The 13,817-nt window shown below is 41.0% G+C and overlaps 3 protein-coding genes across 3 annotated transcripts in view; 1 reads left to right on the forward strand and 2 right to left on the reverse strand.

Annotated features, from left to right (window-relative positions):
- LOC137900218 (trafficking regulator of GLUT4 1-like) overlaps positions 1 to 691 on the forward strand; it is a 799-nt gene extending 108 nt beyond the window's left edge. The window contains exons 2-3 of the mRNA XM_068744278.1: positions 7 to 366; positions 521 to 691. Of these exons, the coding sequence (XP_068600379.1) occupies positions 7 to 366; positions 521 to 691 (531 nt within the window). The remainder of the gene's footprint in view (positions 1 to 6; positions 367 to 520) is intronic.
- A 1,127-nt stretch (positions 692 to 1,818) lies between these two features.
- LOC137900220 (Golgi SNAP receptor complex member 1-like) lies at positions 1,819 to 8,233 on the reverse strand. The gene is made up of 10 exons (XM_068744279.1): positions 8,229 to 8,233; positions 7,993 to 8,090; positions 7,073 to 7,190; positions 6,670 to 6,745; positions 6,200 to 6,307; positions 5,978 to 6,069; positions 4,425 to 4,499; positions 2,611 to 2,640; positions 2,441 to 2,523; positions 1,819 to 2,100 (listed from the first exon to the last, which is right to left on the reverse strand). Exons 1-10 carry the CDS (start codon positions 8,231 to 8,233, stop codon positions 1,976 to 1,978), a joined length of 810 nt encoding a protein of 269 aa, XP_068600380.1. The 3' UTR covers positions 1,819 to 1,975.
- Positions 8,234 to 9,296: 1,063 nt separating this feature from the next.
- Positions 9,297 to 10,336, reverse strand: LOC137900096 (beta-crystallin A1-like). The gene is made up of 5 exons (XM_068744150.1): positions 10,298 to 10,336; positions 10,044 to 10,162; positions 9,779 to 9,920; positions 9,541 to 9,683; positions 9,297 to 9,444 (listed from the first exon to the last, which is right to left on the reverse strand). The coding sequence occupies exons 1-5, from the start codon at positions 10,334 to 10,336 to the stop codon at positions 9,297 to 9,299; spliced, it is 591 nt and encodes a 196-aa protein (XP_068600251.1).
- Positions 10,337 to 13,817: the final 3,481 nt, after the last annotated feature.

Raw genomic sequence — 13,817 nt, forward strand, 5'->3', positions numbered from 1 at the left:
TTTGAGAAGCGCGCCCTGGGCGAAAGGGAAGTCTCCAACCCCACGGACTTCCACGACACGGAGAAGCTGCTGAGCACCGCGATCAGCGAGCCCACCGGGCAGAGCAACATCAAAGCGTCCGACTCCTTCTCGCTCACCATCAGAGGAAGCGTCCGGTCCCTGGACGCGGACCAGAACGGACACAGATCCCCGCTCAAATCGGCCTCCATCGGGCAGTTGGCGACCCCACCCAAGTCCTCGTCCCGGCTGAGCCTGGGCCCGGCGCCCCCCGGATCCACGCCTCAGGTTTACCTCTGGCTCGCCGTGCTGGCGTGTTTCTGCCCCGCCTTGCCGCTCAACATTTACGCCTTGTGGTACGCGCATGTGGTAAGTTCATTTATTACCTTTGTAACAACACTGACGCAGATTCCTCTGTTTGGGCACATTCCATGTGCATTGTGAGCTATGTCATCAGGTGCTTTGGACTTTCTAATGTATTTAAATAATTCATTGGCCCCCCCCGCCCCCCCCATCCTATTAGTCGAGGTCGGTTCTCCATACAGGAGATATTGAAGGAGCAAGAAAGTATGCGCGTCTGTCCATGCTGCTCAGCGGTCTGGCAATGTTGCTGGGTGTGGCCGTCATCATCTTCATCGTGTTGACATTAGGTATGAAAGAAAAGAAAGATCAAACATTCTTTTTCTCTCTGTAATATTGTGAGTCTTAAATTCTTTTTTTTTAAATTATTATTCTTCCAGAGTTCCAGCAGTGAATGCAGAGTGGAAAGGAGTTCCCTTTCCCTTTACACTTGCACAGAAGAGAAGAGGATCGAAAACCGTGGTTTGGAAGGTGAAAAAGCACAACGGCGGCGTCGAAAACAAGCCGAAGAGACTCTAATATACAACTTATTGCGTTTTCTTTTCACGGACGGACGGACGGACGGATGAAGAAGAAGCCGCAGGTCGTTTCTGTTTTTCAGGCGACACTCATAACCCCACAAACTCAGGAACAAGAGGAAGGAACACGAAGGCTCTCACATCCGGGGAGAAAGTTGAACTGATCGTAGCCTTGACTGGTGGTGCACTGATGCTACATTTAGCTTGTTTAAAATAAAAAAATGGCATGGCAACAAAAAAAACCTACGATAACTCAAACTAAAGAAGAGAACTACCGTCACTAAACACGGTGGTCGGAACTAAACTCCAGGCGTCAGTGCACCTCCAGGACGGAATGCCGTCGCCGCCTGCCCCGTTTCTTTCTGTTCCAATCAGTACGGGGCTTTTGTGGCTGTGGGAAGATGTATAAATTGATTCCATAAACTGTTTACAATCAAATGTAAAACTTCATGTATCACAACAATGCCCTACTTGCAGTCATAGTGTGATATCCTTGCTTTGCGTGCTACTATGATAAACTGAGCAGATTCCTGTTGGAACGCTGACGAACTGCCTGAATCCCCACATCTCCATAGGTTTACGATATAATAGCAGATATGAATTGGGTTGTTCTCCCTGTATGCACCGTTCTTGGCACTCATGTTGATGTTTATACATTTTTACTGTATGACTGGTTTACTGTGCCATAGTTCTGCATGTCTGAAATAAACTTGAATGAGCATGCCAAACTTGAAAATGAGCTCATCACCATTATTTCATTGCTAAACACTAAATAGATGTGTACAAATATTAGTATAGCATCAGCGGCACACAATCCAAGTAAAAATATATATATATATTTAAGAAAGTTAACAGCATATAATAATTCAGGATAAAAATTACGAGATGGAAATGTCATCGTAATTCAGAATGTAAATGAAGTTAAACAATTTAGGAATTTGTTTTTCAAAATAAAACTCTTTATTAATTATCTGGCGTTTAAGAATACTTAACGAGAAGGAAGAACACATTTAAACATAAAAAACAACAACAACAACAACCTTTGCTCGACTTCTAACAAATGATTTTGTTCTTAAATAAACAGACAGTCATTCAGTGCATCAGTGGAAAGTGTACAGCAACAGGAGTATGGTGCAGATGCCGATCAGCCCGCCTAGAATTAAAGAGTCCCGCCTCTTGCGCAAATTGATTTTCTGGATGAGGCCGTTGATGGCGGGGAAACGATCTGAGGGGCGGGGACAAGTGGTGAAGGAAAAAATAATCAAGGAGGGGTTTTCCTCTTCTTGCAGTGTGTTAGAGATAGAGAGAAGCAGGGAAAATACATCAGCAGGGCTCATAACACAACAGGAACAGGGGGGGGGGGGGGGATAAATGGAGTTTAATGGTGTAGACTGCAGTCTGTCATAGCAGCTCTCACTGTAAGTGAGGCTGCGTTATCCTGCTCCGTGTCCGTGCACAGATGCAGCCAAAATAATTTAGACATAAAACAAAGATATTCAAATTGGAGAAAAGAGAAAGCAAAAAAAAAAAAAAAAGAACAAATGGTTAGAATGAGAGAAGGATACTGGCCAACGTTGTGACCCTGGTTTGAATGGACTTCAACATCCCACGCTGTGACGAGATGTTCTCTTTCATAGCCATGGCGACGCTGGAGGAGGAGTAAAGAGATTACTGGAAGGGGAACCGTCTTCACATTCAGACGGTGTGAATGGTTTGAAGACGTTTGAAGGTTTACCTTATTGCATTGTCAATGAGCCTGTCTGAGCTGCGAACAAGCAAAAAAGAAATCAATATAAAATCATCTGGAGCACTTTGCTTTATGACGTCTACAGAGATGAACACAACCTGAAGTCCTTCATTCATCAATCATTTTTAACCTATGACATTCCTAAAATCACACTCAATTTCTGTGCAAATTAACGGAACCCTTTCCTCACAATTGGGTGCACATCTCAATTTAAAGCATGGCTTGTGATAATTCTCAACAAATGACGTTTTGGTTTCACTTGACTGATTTTTATGAGCCGCATCAATTTTTTCAAACATTTGGATGAACCACCATGTTCGTCCAAAACGACCCATTCCTGGTTAAACTAACTCATCCAGATTAAAAAATAAAAATAAAATCACGATTATGCAGAAAACGACATCTACAGGAATGCGGAAACATGGCCAGGATGGTGCAACTTCACTGGGTCCCGTGACCCATGACGACGCATGTCGAGATTTGAGATGAGCTCATAAGAGCAGCTGGCAGACTCCACTGCAGACCAAAAATCAATACACTGCTTCATACTTCCTCCATCTATTCGTCCACCTCTCCAACGGCCTACTGCTGTCCTCTGCCTTTTCTCTCCGCCCTTCGTTAGCCGGCAGTCCACAGGCGAGGGTGCTTCTTGTTTTTCGTCACGTCCTTTTATTTTTCCCGAGCAGCTTCACTTTAATGTAAAAATGATTTCCCTCTTACAAAACTTCGCCGTGCGACTCTTTTCCTTTAAAAGGCCCAGTGGCATCATTGGTGGTCACTGAACACACCTAGAAATGGTACTAAAAAATGTATAAATAAAGCTTTACTCTCTTTCCTGCAGCGTCACCATCAGCCGCGAGAACATTTGTGTAATTTTGTGGATAGTTTTTATATATAGGATTAAATAAAACTCTGGACAACAGAGTTCCCATTGAGGGGCAGATGTTATACATCACAGAATACATCAAAAGCTTTGTAACAATTCGTTAAATTCACATTTGTTTCATTAATTGTTCTCTTCATGGCAGATTGGCTACGCAAAATATCTGTGCAAAATATTCAGATAAACTTTCTAAAATGAACAAAAGTCATAAAATGCATTTTCAACTTCAACGAATGTTACATACCGGTAGCTTTAATGTTTCCTACGTCTAACACTGGTGGGAAAATATTTACTAATAAAAAAAACAGTGTTGGGCAATTTTAAATTTTAAATTAAACCTGATGTTTGAGTGAGAATTCGATAAAAATAATAATCAAGAAGTTCTGGAGGAAATCTTATTTAAAGTTAACCAATAGTTCTGTAATGCATTTGAACAAGGATAGTTTGTCGGTTGTGACAAACAAGCAGCATCAGGCCTGTGCAGGTTTTATTTTTGCACACACACACACACAGTTAACATAAAGTACAGGACCGGGCTCGGTATTAGAAGACACCAAGACTGGGATCAGGGCCAAACGCACTCGATCGGGACGTCTCCACTCAAGCCTTTTGTTTACCTGCTGCTCGTCAGAGCAGAAAAATGTAGTTTTTTTTTTTTAATCACATTTTAGAAAATTCAATAGATACCCTGATATATTGGCCATTTATGAAACTGATTAAAATAAAAATGAACATCAGTTTGGAAATAAAAGGTCGTAAAATGAAAACAGTAACCACAAAATACCACATGTAAAAAGAAAAAGGATAAATATGTTAAATAGCGTGCACTTTATAGTAAAAAGGAGTTTTCAGAAAAACTCTAGTCTAGACCTTAGCTGAAAACAGAAACAATATTTTTTTTTACTTCACGAAAACTTACTTTCTGAGATGTTCATGTTCCTTCAGGAAGAGCTCAGTCTTTCTGTTGTTCAGCCCTGAGCTGCTCTTGTAGGATCTAAGTAAGAAACAGAGATCAAAAGTGTTGATTCCAATCCATTCCGTAGAAGCTAAGCTATTTGACAGGATCAGCTAAAAACATTACTGGTAGATGTTGGTTGACGATGAGCCTTCGATTTAAAGTCTGCAAATTCAAACTGGCACGTTTTCCTGCCCATTAATCTTCATCTAATCTAATGAAAACTAACAACGTGTCTTTGTATCTTAAAAGATAAAGAGCAAAGTCTGTCTTGTAAAATAAAATATCAATTCACACCAGAGAGAAGCTTTGAGGCTTTGTTTAACGTAAAGAAAACACAAACTTAAAACAACAACGGATAATTAGACTTTACTTATATGTATGATTTCCCCATGAGGTCTGGGGCGAACCATGTTGTTTAACCTCTTCACTGTCTCAACAGCTTCATTTAAACATTAAGCAACACTTTGACATCCATTATCTTGTCGAAGCAGCTTTGTAACTGCCCAACAGAAGTAGCTGCCATTAAAACAAGTTCTTTTTTTTCTCTTCAATCTATGCATCAGTCTGAAAGAGGCAATTTCACTGCCAGCTATAAACTGGTGCCTGCATGCTGATTATGTACTTCCTGCATCGAGGCTTTTAAGTGATTAGCTCTGCTTAACCCACGATGCTCTCCTCCCTTTCTTATTTACACAAACCCCTCCACATATGGACTGACCATCAACAGTTGCCTCTTCTGTTGCCCCTCTCTCTTCACTGCTCCTCCACACCTCTATGGGAATGATTAGACTTCACGCTCGCCATTATTTCAATCGGCCAATATTAAGGCAATGTCTTTCCCTCTCGCTCTCTGTTAATGTCTGACTGTCTCGTTCTCCATCTCATTTTGCTGTATCAGACAGGCCAGATGCAACCACTATCCCAAAGATCTGGCTGAATGAAAGCCTTGTGGTTTGATTTACTGTAGAAGGCACTTAGGAAAGACATCCCGGGAGGAAGAGAGCAATGCAGACTCAGAGTGGGTGAGACCAGCAGAGAGAGCGAGTGGGAGATTGGCTACTAAGAAGCGTTGCCTCGTATTAGGATGAAACATGATAGAGAGACGATTAAAGGGCGGGTGAACTCAAAGTGGACATTTCTGCCTTCCCCTGGTAAAGAATAACATCGGCGAAATCCAGGAGGGGTGGGGTGGGGGGGGGGGGGGGGTCCAAACAAGAAACAAGAAACATAATCCATGATCAGTCAATAATATTTGCAGATGTCATTAGTCTTAATATTTGAGTTAACAGCATATTTCTGGAGACTGTCAGACAAAATAGACTAATAAAAGAAATCAAAATGGGCACTTTTTAATAGTTGCGTGCACACAAACACACACACACACACAAGAAATAATGATGACGAAACTACAAGACTGATGTTCAGGTTCTGGAAGCTGCGTTTTCCATTGATATTGATTTCTCATTTATACGGGCATCGTGAGTGATGGTGAAGACGTGTGTGAACACGCTTACTCGATGTCTCTGTGGACGGAGCCGAGCAGGTCCTCCCTCTCTCGCAAGCTGGAGAAGTTGCTCTTGGTTTTGTGGAATTCATGAGTGTAATCCTACAGAATATCAGGGCGACGTGACGACAGGCAGATTAATAATGCACAAATGTTTCTTCGGAAATGTAAAAAATACTTATACTTTAATTAATTTAACATAAATACAATAAATTGAAGTAGCTGTACTTACCAGTAAAATGTCTCTGTGTCTCTGTAAGGTGTGCATCAACGCAGCGGTATGTGATGAAGCGCCAGGTGTGCTTGCGTAATCTGCCATTTTGTCATTGACTGCTCTCAGCTGTGACAAAGAATATAGAAAGGCATCATGAATCAATACCGTTAATGTCTTTTGTTTTAGCAATGCATGTTTTTTGTTTTTTGTTTTCTGTATCCAGTTCAAGAGAACATGACTATACGTATAATTTTGTTCACAGCCCTTCACCACGAGCAACGTGTGGCCCTGCAATGTGCTGGCGATGCTTCCGGGGTGTACCCTGCCTCTAATCTGGAGCTGGGATAGGGTTCATACATTTTCAATGTTTAACAATCTAAGCATCGCAGGCGTTCCGTCACCTGGGCTTGATTATTCAGTGGATCTGCTGTTGGAAATTCTACTCAATTACAGCTGAGAGTGAGAAATGCATTTAAAATGTGACTTACACTGGACAGTAGCTGCTCCAGCTCCGTCGTCATAGCAACAAGCATGTTGTCTTGAGACGGAGCAACGGAATCAGACCTAATTTGAGAATGAGAGATAAACAATGCTCAAACTCAAGCTATATTTAAAATTCCAACTAAAGACTAAACAATACAGCCGTCAGGCAAAAATAATAATCAGGGAAACGTTATGTTTCAACACCAGTTGGGAGAGGATAAAGATGTTGTGTGCCGACTTACTATCAATTAAAACATAATTGTTATGAAATACAGAATATCATTAAAAACACACCTTTAAACACAAAGCATGTCTTTATTGTACTCCAACTTAAAAATGAAAAGTCTTTTTACAGATTCTGACATCACAAATAAATGCATTTGAACTTCATATTCACTGCGCACTGACCTGCCTCGCGTCCGATGGCTCCAGTCGCTGCTGCTGCTTAGGCTGGTGCAGAGTTTACTGAAAGACACCAGCCTCAGGTCCAGCTCATTCTCCAGCTGCCTGGCCTGTTTACGCAAACCTGAGAGAAGAAACAGAGAAACATTCAGACCGTTTAAGATGAAACTCACCTGCCACATATGACCAAAAGGGATAACCGATAACTGATTCTGAATTGCTAAAAAAATTGAAGATTTAAAAAAAGTAAAATAGGCAAGGAGAAGCAAGTATTATGCAGACATGACATCAAAAAAACAACAACACATATTGAACTTGAAATTACACAATTAGACAACATTTATTGGCCAAGCAGCAACTCTCACTTTTCTTTTTTTAAATTTCAGAGCTGAAAAACCCGTAAAGCTGCATTCCATCAGCGGCAGCTACCAGTGGCTGACAAACAATTTAGCTTTACACGGAATTAAACGGCAGTTTATTGAGATATTTAAAACTCGTTTGATTTTTCGAATGACTGCTTTTAGAAACTAACATTTTATTTGTAATTTATTTTTTTCAATTCTTCTTGAAAACAGGCAGGTAACATGGATTCAAACACCCAAACAAAACAAAACTCAAATATATAGCACAATGTAAGATAGCTAAATCAGCAGCTGGAAGGGTTGCTGGAGTTATTAGTCAATAATAAGACAAGTTGTTGCTGTTGTTGTTGTTGTTGTTGTTCAACTTGAATAAAGCTGCACTCTGACGGCTAACAAGCTAGCAGCTTCACCAAAGAACCCGCTACGCTACAAATAGTTCCTCCCGGATATACATTTACTGAAGTTACACGCTACGGAACGTGCTAAATCTGTTTTAATTGAAAAGACGAACAATGTACAATGTACACGCAAATGTTTTAAATTGGAGGCTGCATCACATTTTACCTTCCCAGTCGTTGCTGCTGGCCGCCATATTTGTTGTTGACGTGTCATCATGAGCCGTCAAGCGGAAAACAGCTGCCGCAAATATCTCACAGCGGCCTCTAGCGGTGTTTGGAAGCACACATCTTCCCAACCCAAAGCCTCCCAGCGTCGACGTTCTCTGGCGTTTATCACGAGGGATAAACTTAGTTTAGTAATAAAACGAACACATCTCTAGTAGTAGAAAAAACATGAAGTACCCCATTACAAGTTTTGCGTGTAAAATCAGTATATATTGTTTTACTAAAGGTATCTAAAGTAATGTACTCATCTGGTAAAGTTGCTATGAGATCATCTTTGGTGTTGTAACTGCAAACTAAATTTACCCAATAGATTAAGTAAATTGTTTAAACTGAACACTGAGCCAACAAAGTTTAAATGCAAAGTAAATAGCAAATTACAAAGAATAGCAAAAATTGTGTTCTATGATTTTCTGCAACTGGTGAGTCACTAAATAAAAAATAAATAGATTAAAAAAAAAGCATTTATCCATCATGCCTCTTTTAAAAGACAGAATAATATAAGAACATATCAGAATATTGATTACATTATATGTATATAATTTATGGCTGCACCATTCAATCAGATGGAAATATTTTCGATATGTTGTGCATGACTTTATGTCAATTTTTCAACAATTTGATACATTTGTTAGAAAATTAAAAACCGTTAAAAATGTTCCGTATAGTTTTGTGTAACATATGGCAGACCTGCAGGGGTTAAAGAGGTATGGTTGTATCTGAGATGCCATCGGAGAATGAAAATAATGGAAACACAGCGATGATTGAGTTTCATGTCACTCATGTTGTGAATCTCTGGGTTTTTTGTTCATTCTCTTTATTCATCGTCTTAAACATGGGCAGTCATGGATATCACAGTAACAGCAAGACTGGTGATTGTGTTGATGTAGAAGACAATGACGATGATGTCATCGCTGGTGGAGATAGAGAAGAGCGCCGTTCTGCACCCAACCTCGGCAGATGAGGCCTCTCTTTCACACTGGTTCAGCTTTTTTTCTCAATTCTGTCATACCTATTTTCTGTCTTTCTCAGATCTTTCCTTTCTTTTGTGGCATTTCATAAAAAAAAAAAAAAAAGTGCTGTGACAACAGACACCAGCAAGCACCTGAATTCCAGCTCGGGATCCTGTTTGATCCAAAGAGCCAAGGAGATGAAAGTTGCAGGAGAAGAGGAAGAAAAGGAGGGATGGAGGAGCAGGAAGAGGAAAAAGAGGATGAGATAAGAAGGTGTGAAGGAAGCGCTCCGCTCTTAGTGCTGGATCCTCCTGATGGACTGAATCTGGGGGGTCTGGGAGTGGGAGCCAAATTCGCGGTAACACTTGTACTCTCCTCCATGACAGTCACACTCCATGATGTACTGGTGGCCACGATATCCAGGGTACTGGTAGCACACAAAGCTGCAGGAAACAGCAAAAAACAAAAAAGCATTTTAGTTGTGTTTGAAGTTGTCCAAATCTTCAGTGAGCACCGAACATCCTGACGGGTAGACTTACGCTCCGCTCTGAATGTGCATGGATCCAACCTCGTTGTTCATCCAGCCCATGGCCTGCAGAGAAGGATAGTCATCGCACAGCTCGAACTGACGCCCCATCATGTTCTCCTTCTCAAAGATGGTCATGCGGGACTCCTTGTGGCTCTGCACAAAGGCGGAGGAAGGAGGTTTAGCACAACCCGAGTTAAGGCTCAGCCTCAACTGAACACAGGACGGCTTCGCTGTATATCAAAACCTACAGCACAGCAGACGGGCCTGAAGGAGATCATCCTCTCGATGCGGTAGGAGTTGCTGCCGCTGTAGGCCTCAAAGCGGGGGTAGTCTCCCTTCTCCAGGACAAACTGCTGGCCGCAGAAGCTGGAGTGCTCGTAGCCCACCCAGCTGAGAACAGACGGTTAGTGAGAAACCAAGAAAGGACAAAATCGCCACATTTTATAAGACATTCAGAAGTTGAACTTTCACATCGTCTCTGGCCTCTCTAAAAGTGAACAGCGGGACACGTACGCGCCACACTCAACCTTCAGGGAGCGAATGTTCTCCATCCCACACTCCATGATGTTCTGGCAGCAAGCGGTGAACTCCATACGCCTGCCTTGGAAGTGCTCCTGATCGTAAACTGTGATCTGTAAAAAAAAAAGGAAAACGAAAAGGTGAATTCAAAAACGGCCAACAACGGAAGCGCTTCTCTACCTAATCATGCATCGAAAACCTCTTACTGCTGCCTGGGCTGATGGGTAATGTAGTACGCTATACCTTACCTTCCAGGGGCCCATCGGCATAGGGTTTGTCAGAGCCATTGCTTTTTTGTTTCTTTTCAAATGTATCTGGTGAAATACAATAAAAGTCAGGACAGGGATGTGAGACACCAAAACAACAATTATACAGATATACATATATAACTTTTATGCTATCTTTCTCGGAATAATCTACATAATCTCAATTCTTTACTTTGCCTGCTACTCATTTTGCGTTTTCTCAGGCTTTCCCATAAAACCCAAACAATATAAACCTATAACTTCAAGCTGTTTCTCTTTTTCCTGACATTTATTCTTTAAATTAACTTATCTATAGTGACCAATTAAAACTCCCCATTGTTAGCTGATATATTACGCTAGAGACCTTTATGACATGTCCATAGCCCGGGAAGCTGTACTGGATTCATAACTCGTTTGACCTACCTAGACTGGTGTGTCGTAGTGTTCCACTGAATGTCCTGCAGAGACGGTAAATATGGGTGTATTTATACACCCGGGGGTGTCATGGACTGGGGGGGGGAGGCATGCCTGGGCTCATGTCAGCACTTCTGCTTTGGACTCCATTGTTTTGTTGCGTGGCCCACAGATGGGTTAACACACAGACACACACACACACACACACACACACACACACACACACACACACACACACATTACTGCAACATAAAGAGTTCACACAGCTATACTGTGTTACCTGCTGCGCTCAATCTATGTGACTGGGGAAAAACATGGTACTTTACTCTCTCTTATCAAATAAGTATATGTGCAACTGCAGTTTAACATATTAATAATAATAGAAAAATGTGATATGACATGATAGCTAAAACATATGATGTAATCTGGGGAGAAAACGTCTCGGTAGTTGTGAAACTACGTGTCCATGCAGCACGATGCTGTTCTAGGAATCTAAGATTCCAGGATTAAAGTTAATGTAGGATTGCAAAAATAACTCTTTTTTTCTACTGCTATTTCAAGAGATTTTTTTTCTTGATTTGTTCAATGAAATAAAAACTTTCCACAGCCTTCGACACATCCACGTTTTTCCACATGGTCCATTTTTTGTCAATTACACATAAATGATGATGATTTAAACTGCAGCCAGTGGAAGAAATCATCACATTTTGATGTCATTGTATTGTTTGTCCCCGCCCCCCCCCTGCCTTAGATTAACTTCCAGGGTTCAGCTCATTGATAAATGTCCTGGGTGGAGAGCAATCGCTGCTCTCCACCCAGTTAACTCATTTAAAAATGCATTTCAGCATGAATCTAATTAACTGAAACTTGAACGTGTAGTTTCATAGTGCCCGGGTAAAGTGCATCCTCTATAATAATAGTTATTATTATTTAGTGACCATGCACAAATACATTAGGCTAAAAAGGGAGATGCGATGCTTTGCTCCAGGTGTATTTAACGGAAAGATGATGACCATGGTGGAAATCTCATCAGCCTATATTTTATCTTAAAGGTTTAAGGTTCAAATGGCAGCGCTCCATCATCATCATGGACACTAACTGGCTTTCAGAGGTAAAAATCTTTTACCCAGAATCAGGCTAATGCGCCCTCTCTGTGAAAAAAAAAACAGTTTTAAAAAAATGGAGCTGCATTTGTCCTGGTTTCACTTTGTGGTTTGATGAAACCTGTAGAAGGGAATAGATCAACAATAAAGGTTTAGCGGGGGGGCATCAACTATTGCCATTGTCATTGTTACACAGAGAATAATGTGGTAACTTTCGGAAAGAAAAAGAAGCCGAAGTTGAACTTCCTGTTAATTACTTTATTCCCCCCGTCAACTAAAAAATGCATTTTTGAAACCCAAACTAGTGTATTCAGTTGTTGCTGAAGTCATTCATCAATAAGCTTTAATTTATTACAAATATCTACATTTAAAGCTGTGTTTTTCAAAGCTATATATTATATATTATGTTTAGTTCACTAAACATACAGCAAGCAAAACAGAGCTGGTTGGCATAGGTAGCTGCTCCCTCCCGTTTCCTCCAGAGGCACCAAATAATAAACATTTAGGATTGGCTTCCCGTGGTCAGCACATTGCCCAGACTCTGTATGTGTGTGTGTGTTTCTGCTGATGATAGCAGCACCAGCTCAGATGTGACAAAGGAACACGCAAACTCAGCAGGCCGAGCCCACAGTGACCGTAGAGCCAGCTCTCGGCGCAGACATACACATGTCAGATGTTTAAAGAACCTCATTTCCCTCTGAATGTCACACACACACACGCACACACACACACACACACTTTTATTTTTCCAAGCAGGACTTTGGTGGAATTAAGAGTTGAAAATTATCAGCTTGAAAGTATTTCAAAAGTTGATGTTCCGCTCCACTTCTGAGCCCATAATAAGGAAAAGAAATAAATCTAATGTAGTCACTGCTCGTCTTGCACATACAGGATGGGGCAACCAGATTTTATGGCAACAGAACTACTTTGATCGTTCCGGCACTATCCTGGAAAGAACAAGGCTAATTTAATATTAGATGTTGCCTCTAGGGAGCATCATTTCCACATCAAGCTGCATGGTATGATGATTCATTTATTGAATGTCACACTCATAATGGCCCGTTCACCGTTTTGAGGGTCATTTAGCACGGAGTAATTTTTGCAGCCAAGAAAAAATAACCAAAAAACCCTTTTTAAAGTGACTCATAGTTAAATCTTCGTGTTGGAGTATTTCATCAGGCCTCATAGTCTCAACGGGTGCTTTGCTGCAGTAATGGCTGTTTTATTACGGTTATTATCACTCAGAGCGTCATTGTAAAGCTGTAATAGAAGGGGTGTGACCGAGATGTCCGGTGAGTCACACGGTCTTTATTTGCATCAGGAGAGGATGGAAGAGAGATTATTGTCTTCTTCTCTCTCCAGACTAAACACGAAAGAAAAAAAACGTTTAAAAAACGGCATCAGTAAACAGCGCTAGCAAGTATGCTTAATAGAGCAGCACCGTCAAGACGTTTTGAACAGTTGAAAACCAGGAGGGGAGTTAGAACATTTCCAATCGCAAAACATGGAAAACCACTCACTGAAGGAGGCTTTCCTATCGACTGCTGTATGTTTTGCGTATTTCCTACACAACACTGATTTATACTATTACATATAACGATGAACTAAGGCACTTGGTTGTTCAGTGAACATGTTTAGATACTGGAAAAAAAACTGTAAAAACAGATCATTTATGAATGTTTTATTTATTTTACTTTAAAAAAAAGTAAGTGTTGGCACTCTGGGCTTGAGAAAACGCATGTATGGTTGAATCTTGGTAGCCATATTTCTCCCAAAAGGCACCTTACCGGTTACCATGGTAACGGGCAGCTGCGGGCGTGCCCGCTATGAACTTAGTTTCGTTTTCATTTTCAGAAGCGTTTCTGACAGAGCTGTTTGAGACAGAAAAGAGGGACGCTTGTCCTGCATTTTGACCAAAGACTGTGACAGATATTTCGTATAAGTGTTTGGGAACTGAGCTAACTTGTGGAAAAAGGGTATAATATGTGACCTTTAAATGTTTGGTG

Source organism: Brachionichthys hirsutus, chromosome 10 (genome assembly GCF_040956055.1).
Source record: "Brachionichthys hirsutus isolate HB-005 chromosome 10, CSIRO-AGI_Bhir_v1, whole genome shotgun sequence".
Classification (NCBI taxonomy): Eukaryota; Metazoa; Chordata; class Actinopteri; order Lophiiformes; family Brachionichthyidae; genus Brachionichthys; species Brachionichthys hirsutus.

Bases quoted from the DNA above. Each gene is read 5' to 3' on its own strand.
- LOC137900220 (XM_068744279.1), bottom strand. The intron at 6,308-6,669 runs GTAAGTCACATT...TCTTTGTCACAG, and splicing joins TGGAGCAGCTACTGTCCAGT to CTGAGAGCAGTCAATGACAA. The intron at 2,641-4,424 runs GTAAGTTTTCGT...GCTTGTTCGCAG, and splicing joins GAACATGAACATCTCAGAAA to CTCAGACAGGCTCATTGACA.
- LOC137900096 (XM_068744150.1), bottom strand. From the start codon at position 10,336: ATGGCTCTGACAAACCCTATGCCGATGGGCCCCTGGAAG. The intron at 10,163-10,297 runs GTAAGGTATAGC...TTTTTTTTACAG, and splicing joins TGCCGATGGGCCCCTGGAAG to ATCACAGTTTACGATCAGGA. The intron at 9,921-10,043 runs GTACGTGTCCCG...GTCTGTTCTCAG, and splicing joins CTGAAGGTTGAGTGTGGCGC to CTGGGTGGGCTACGAGCACT.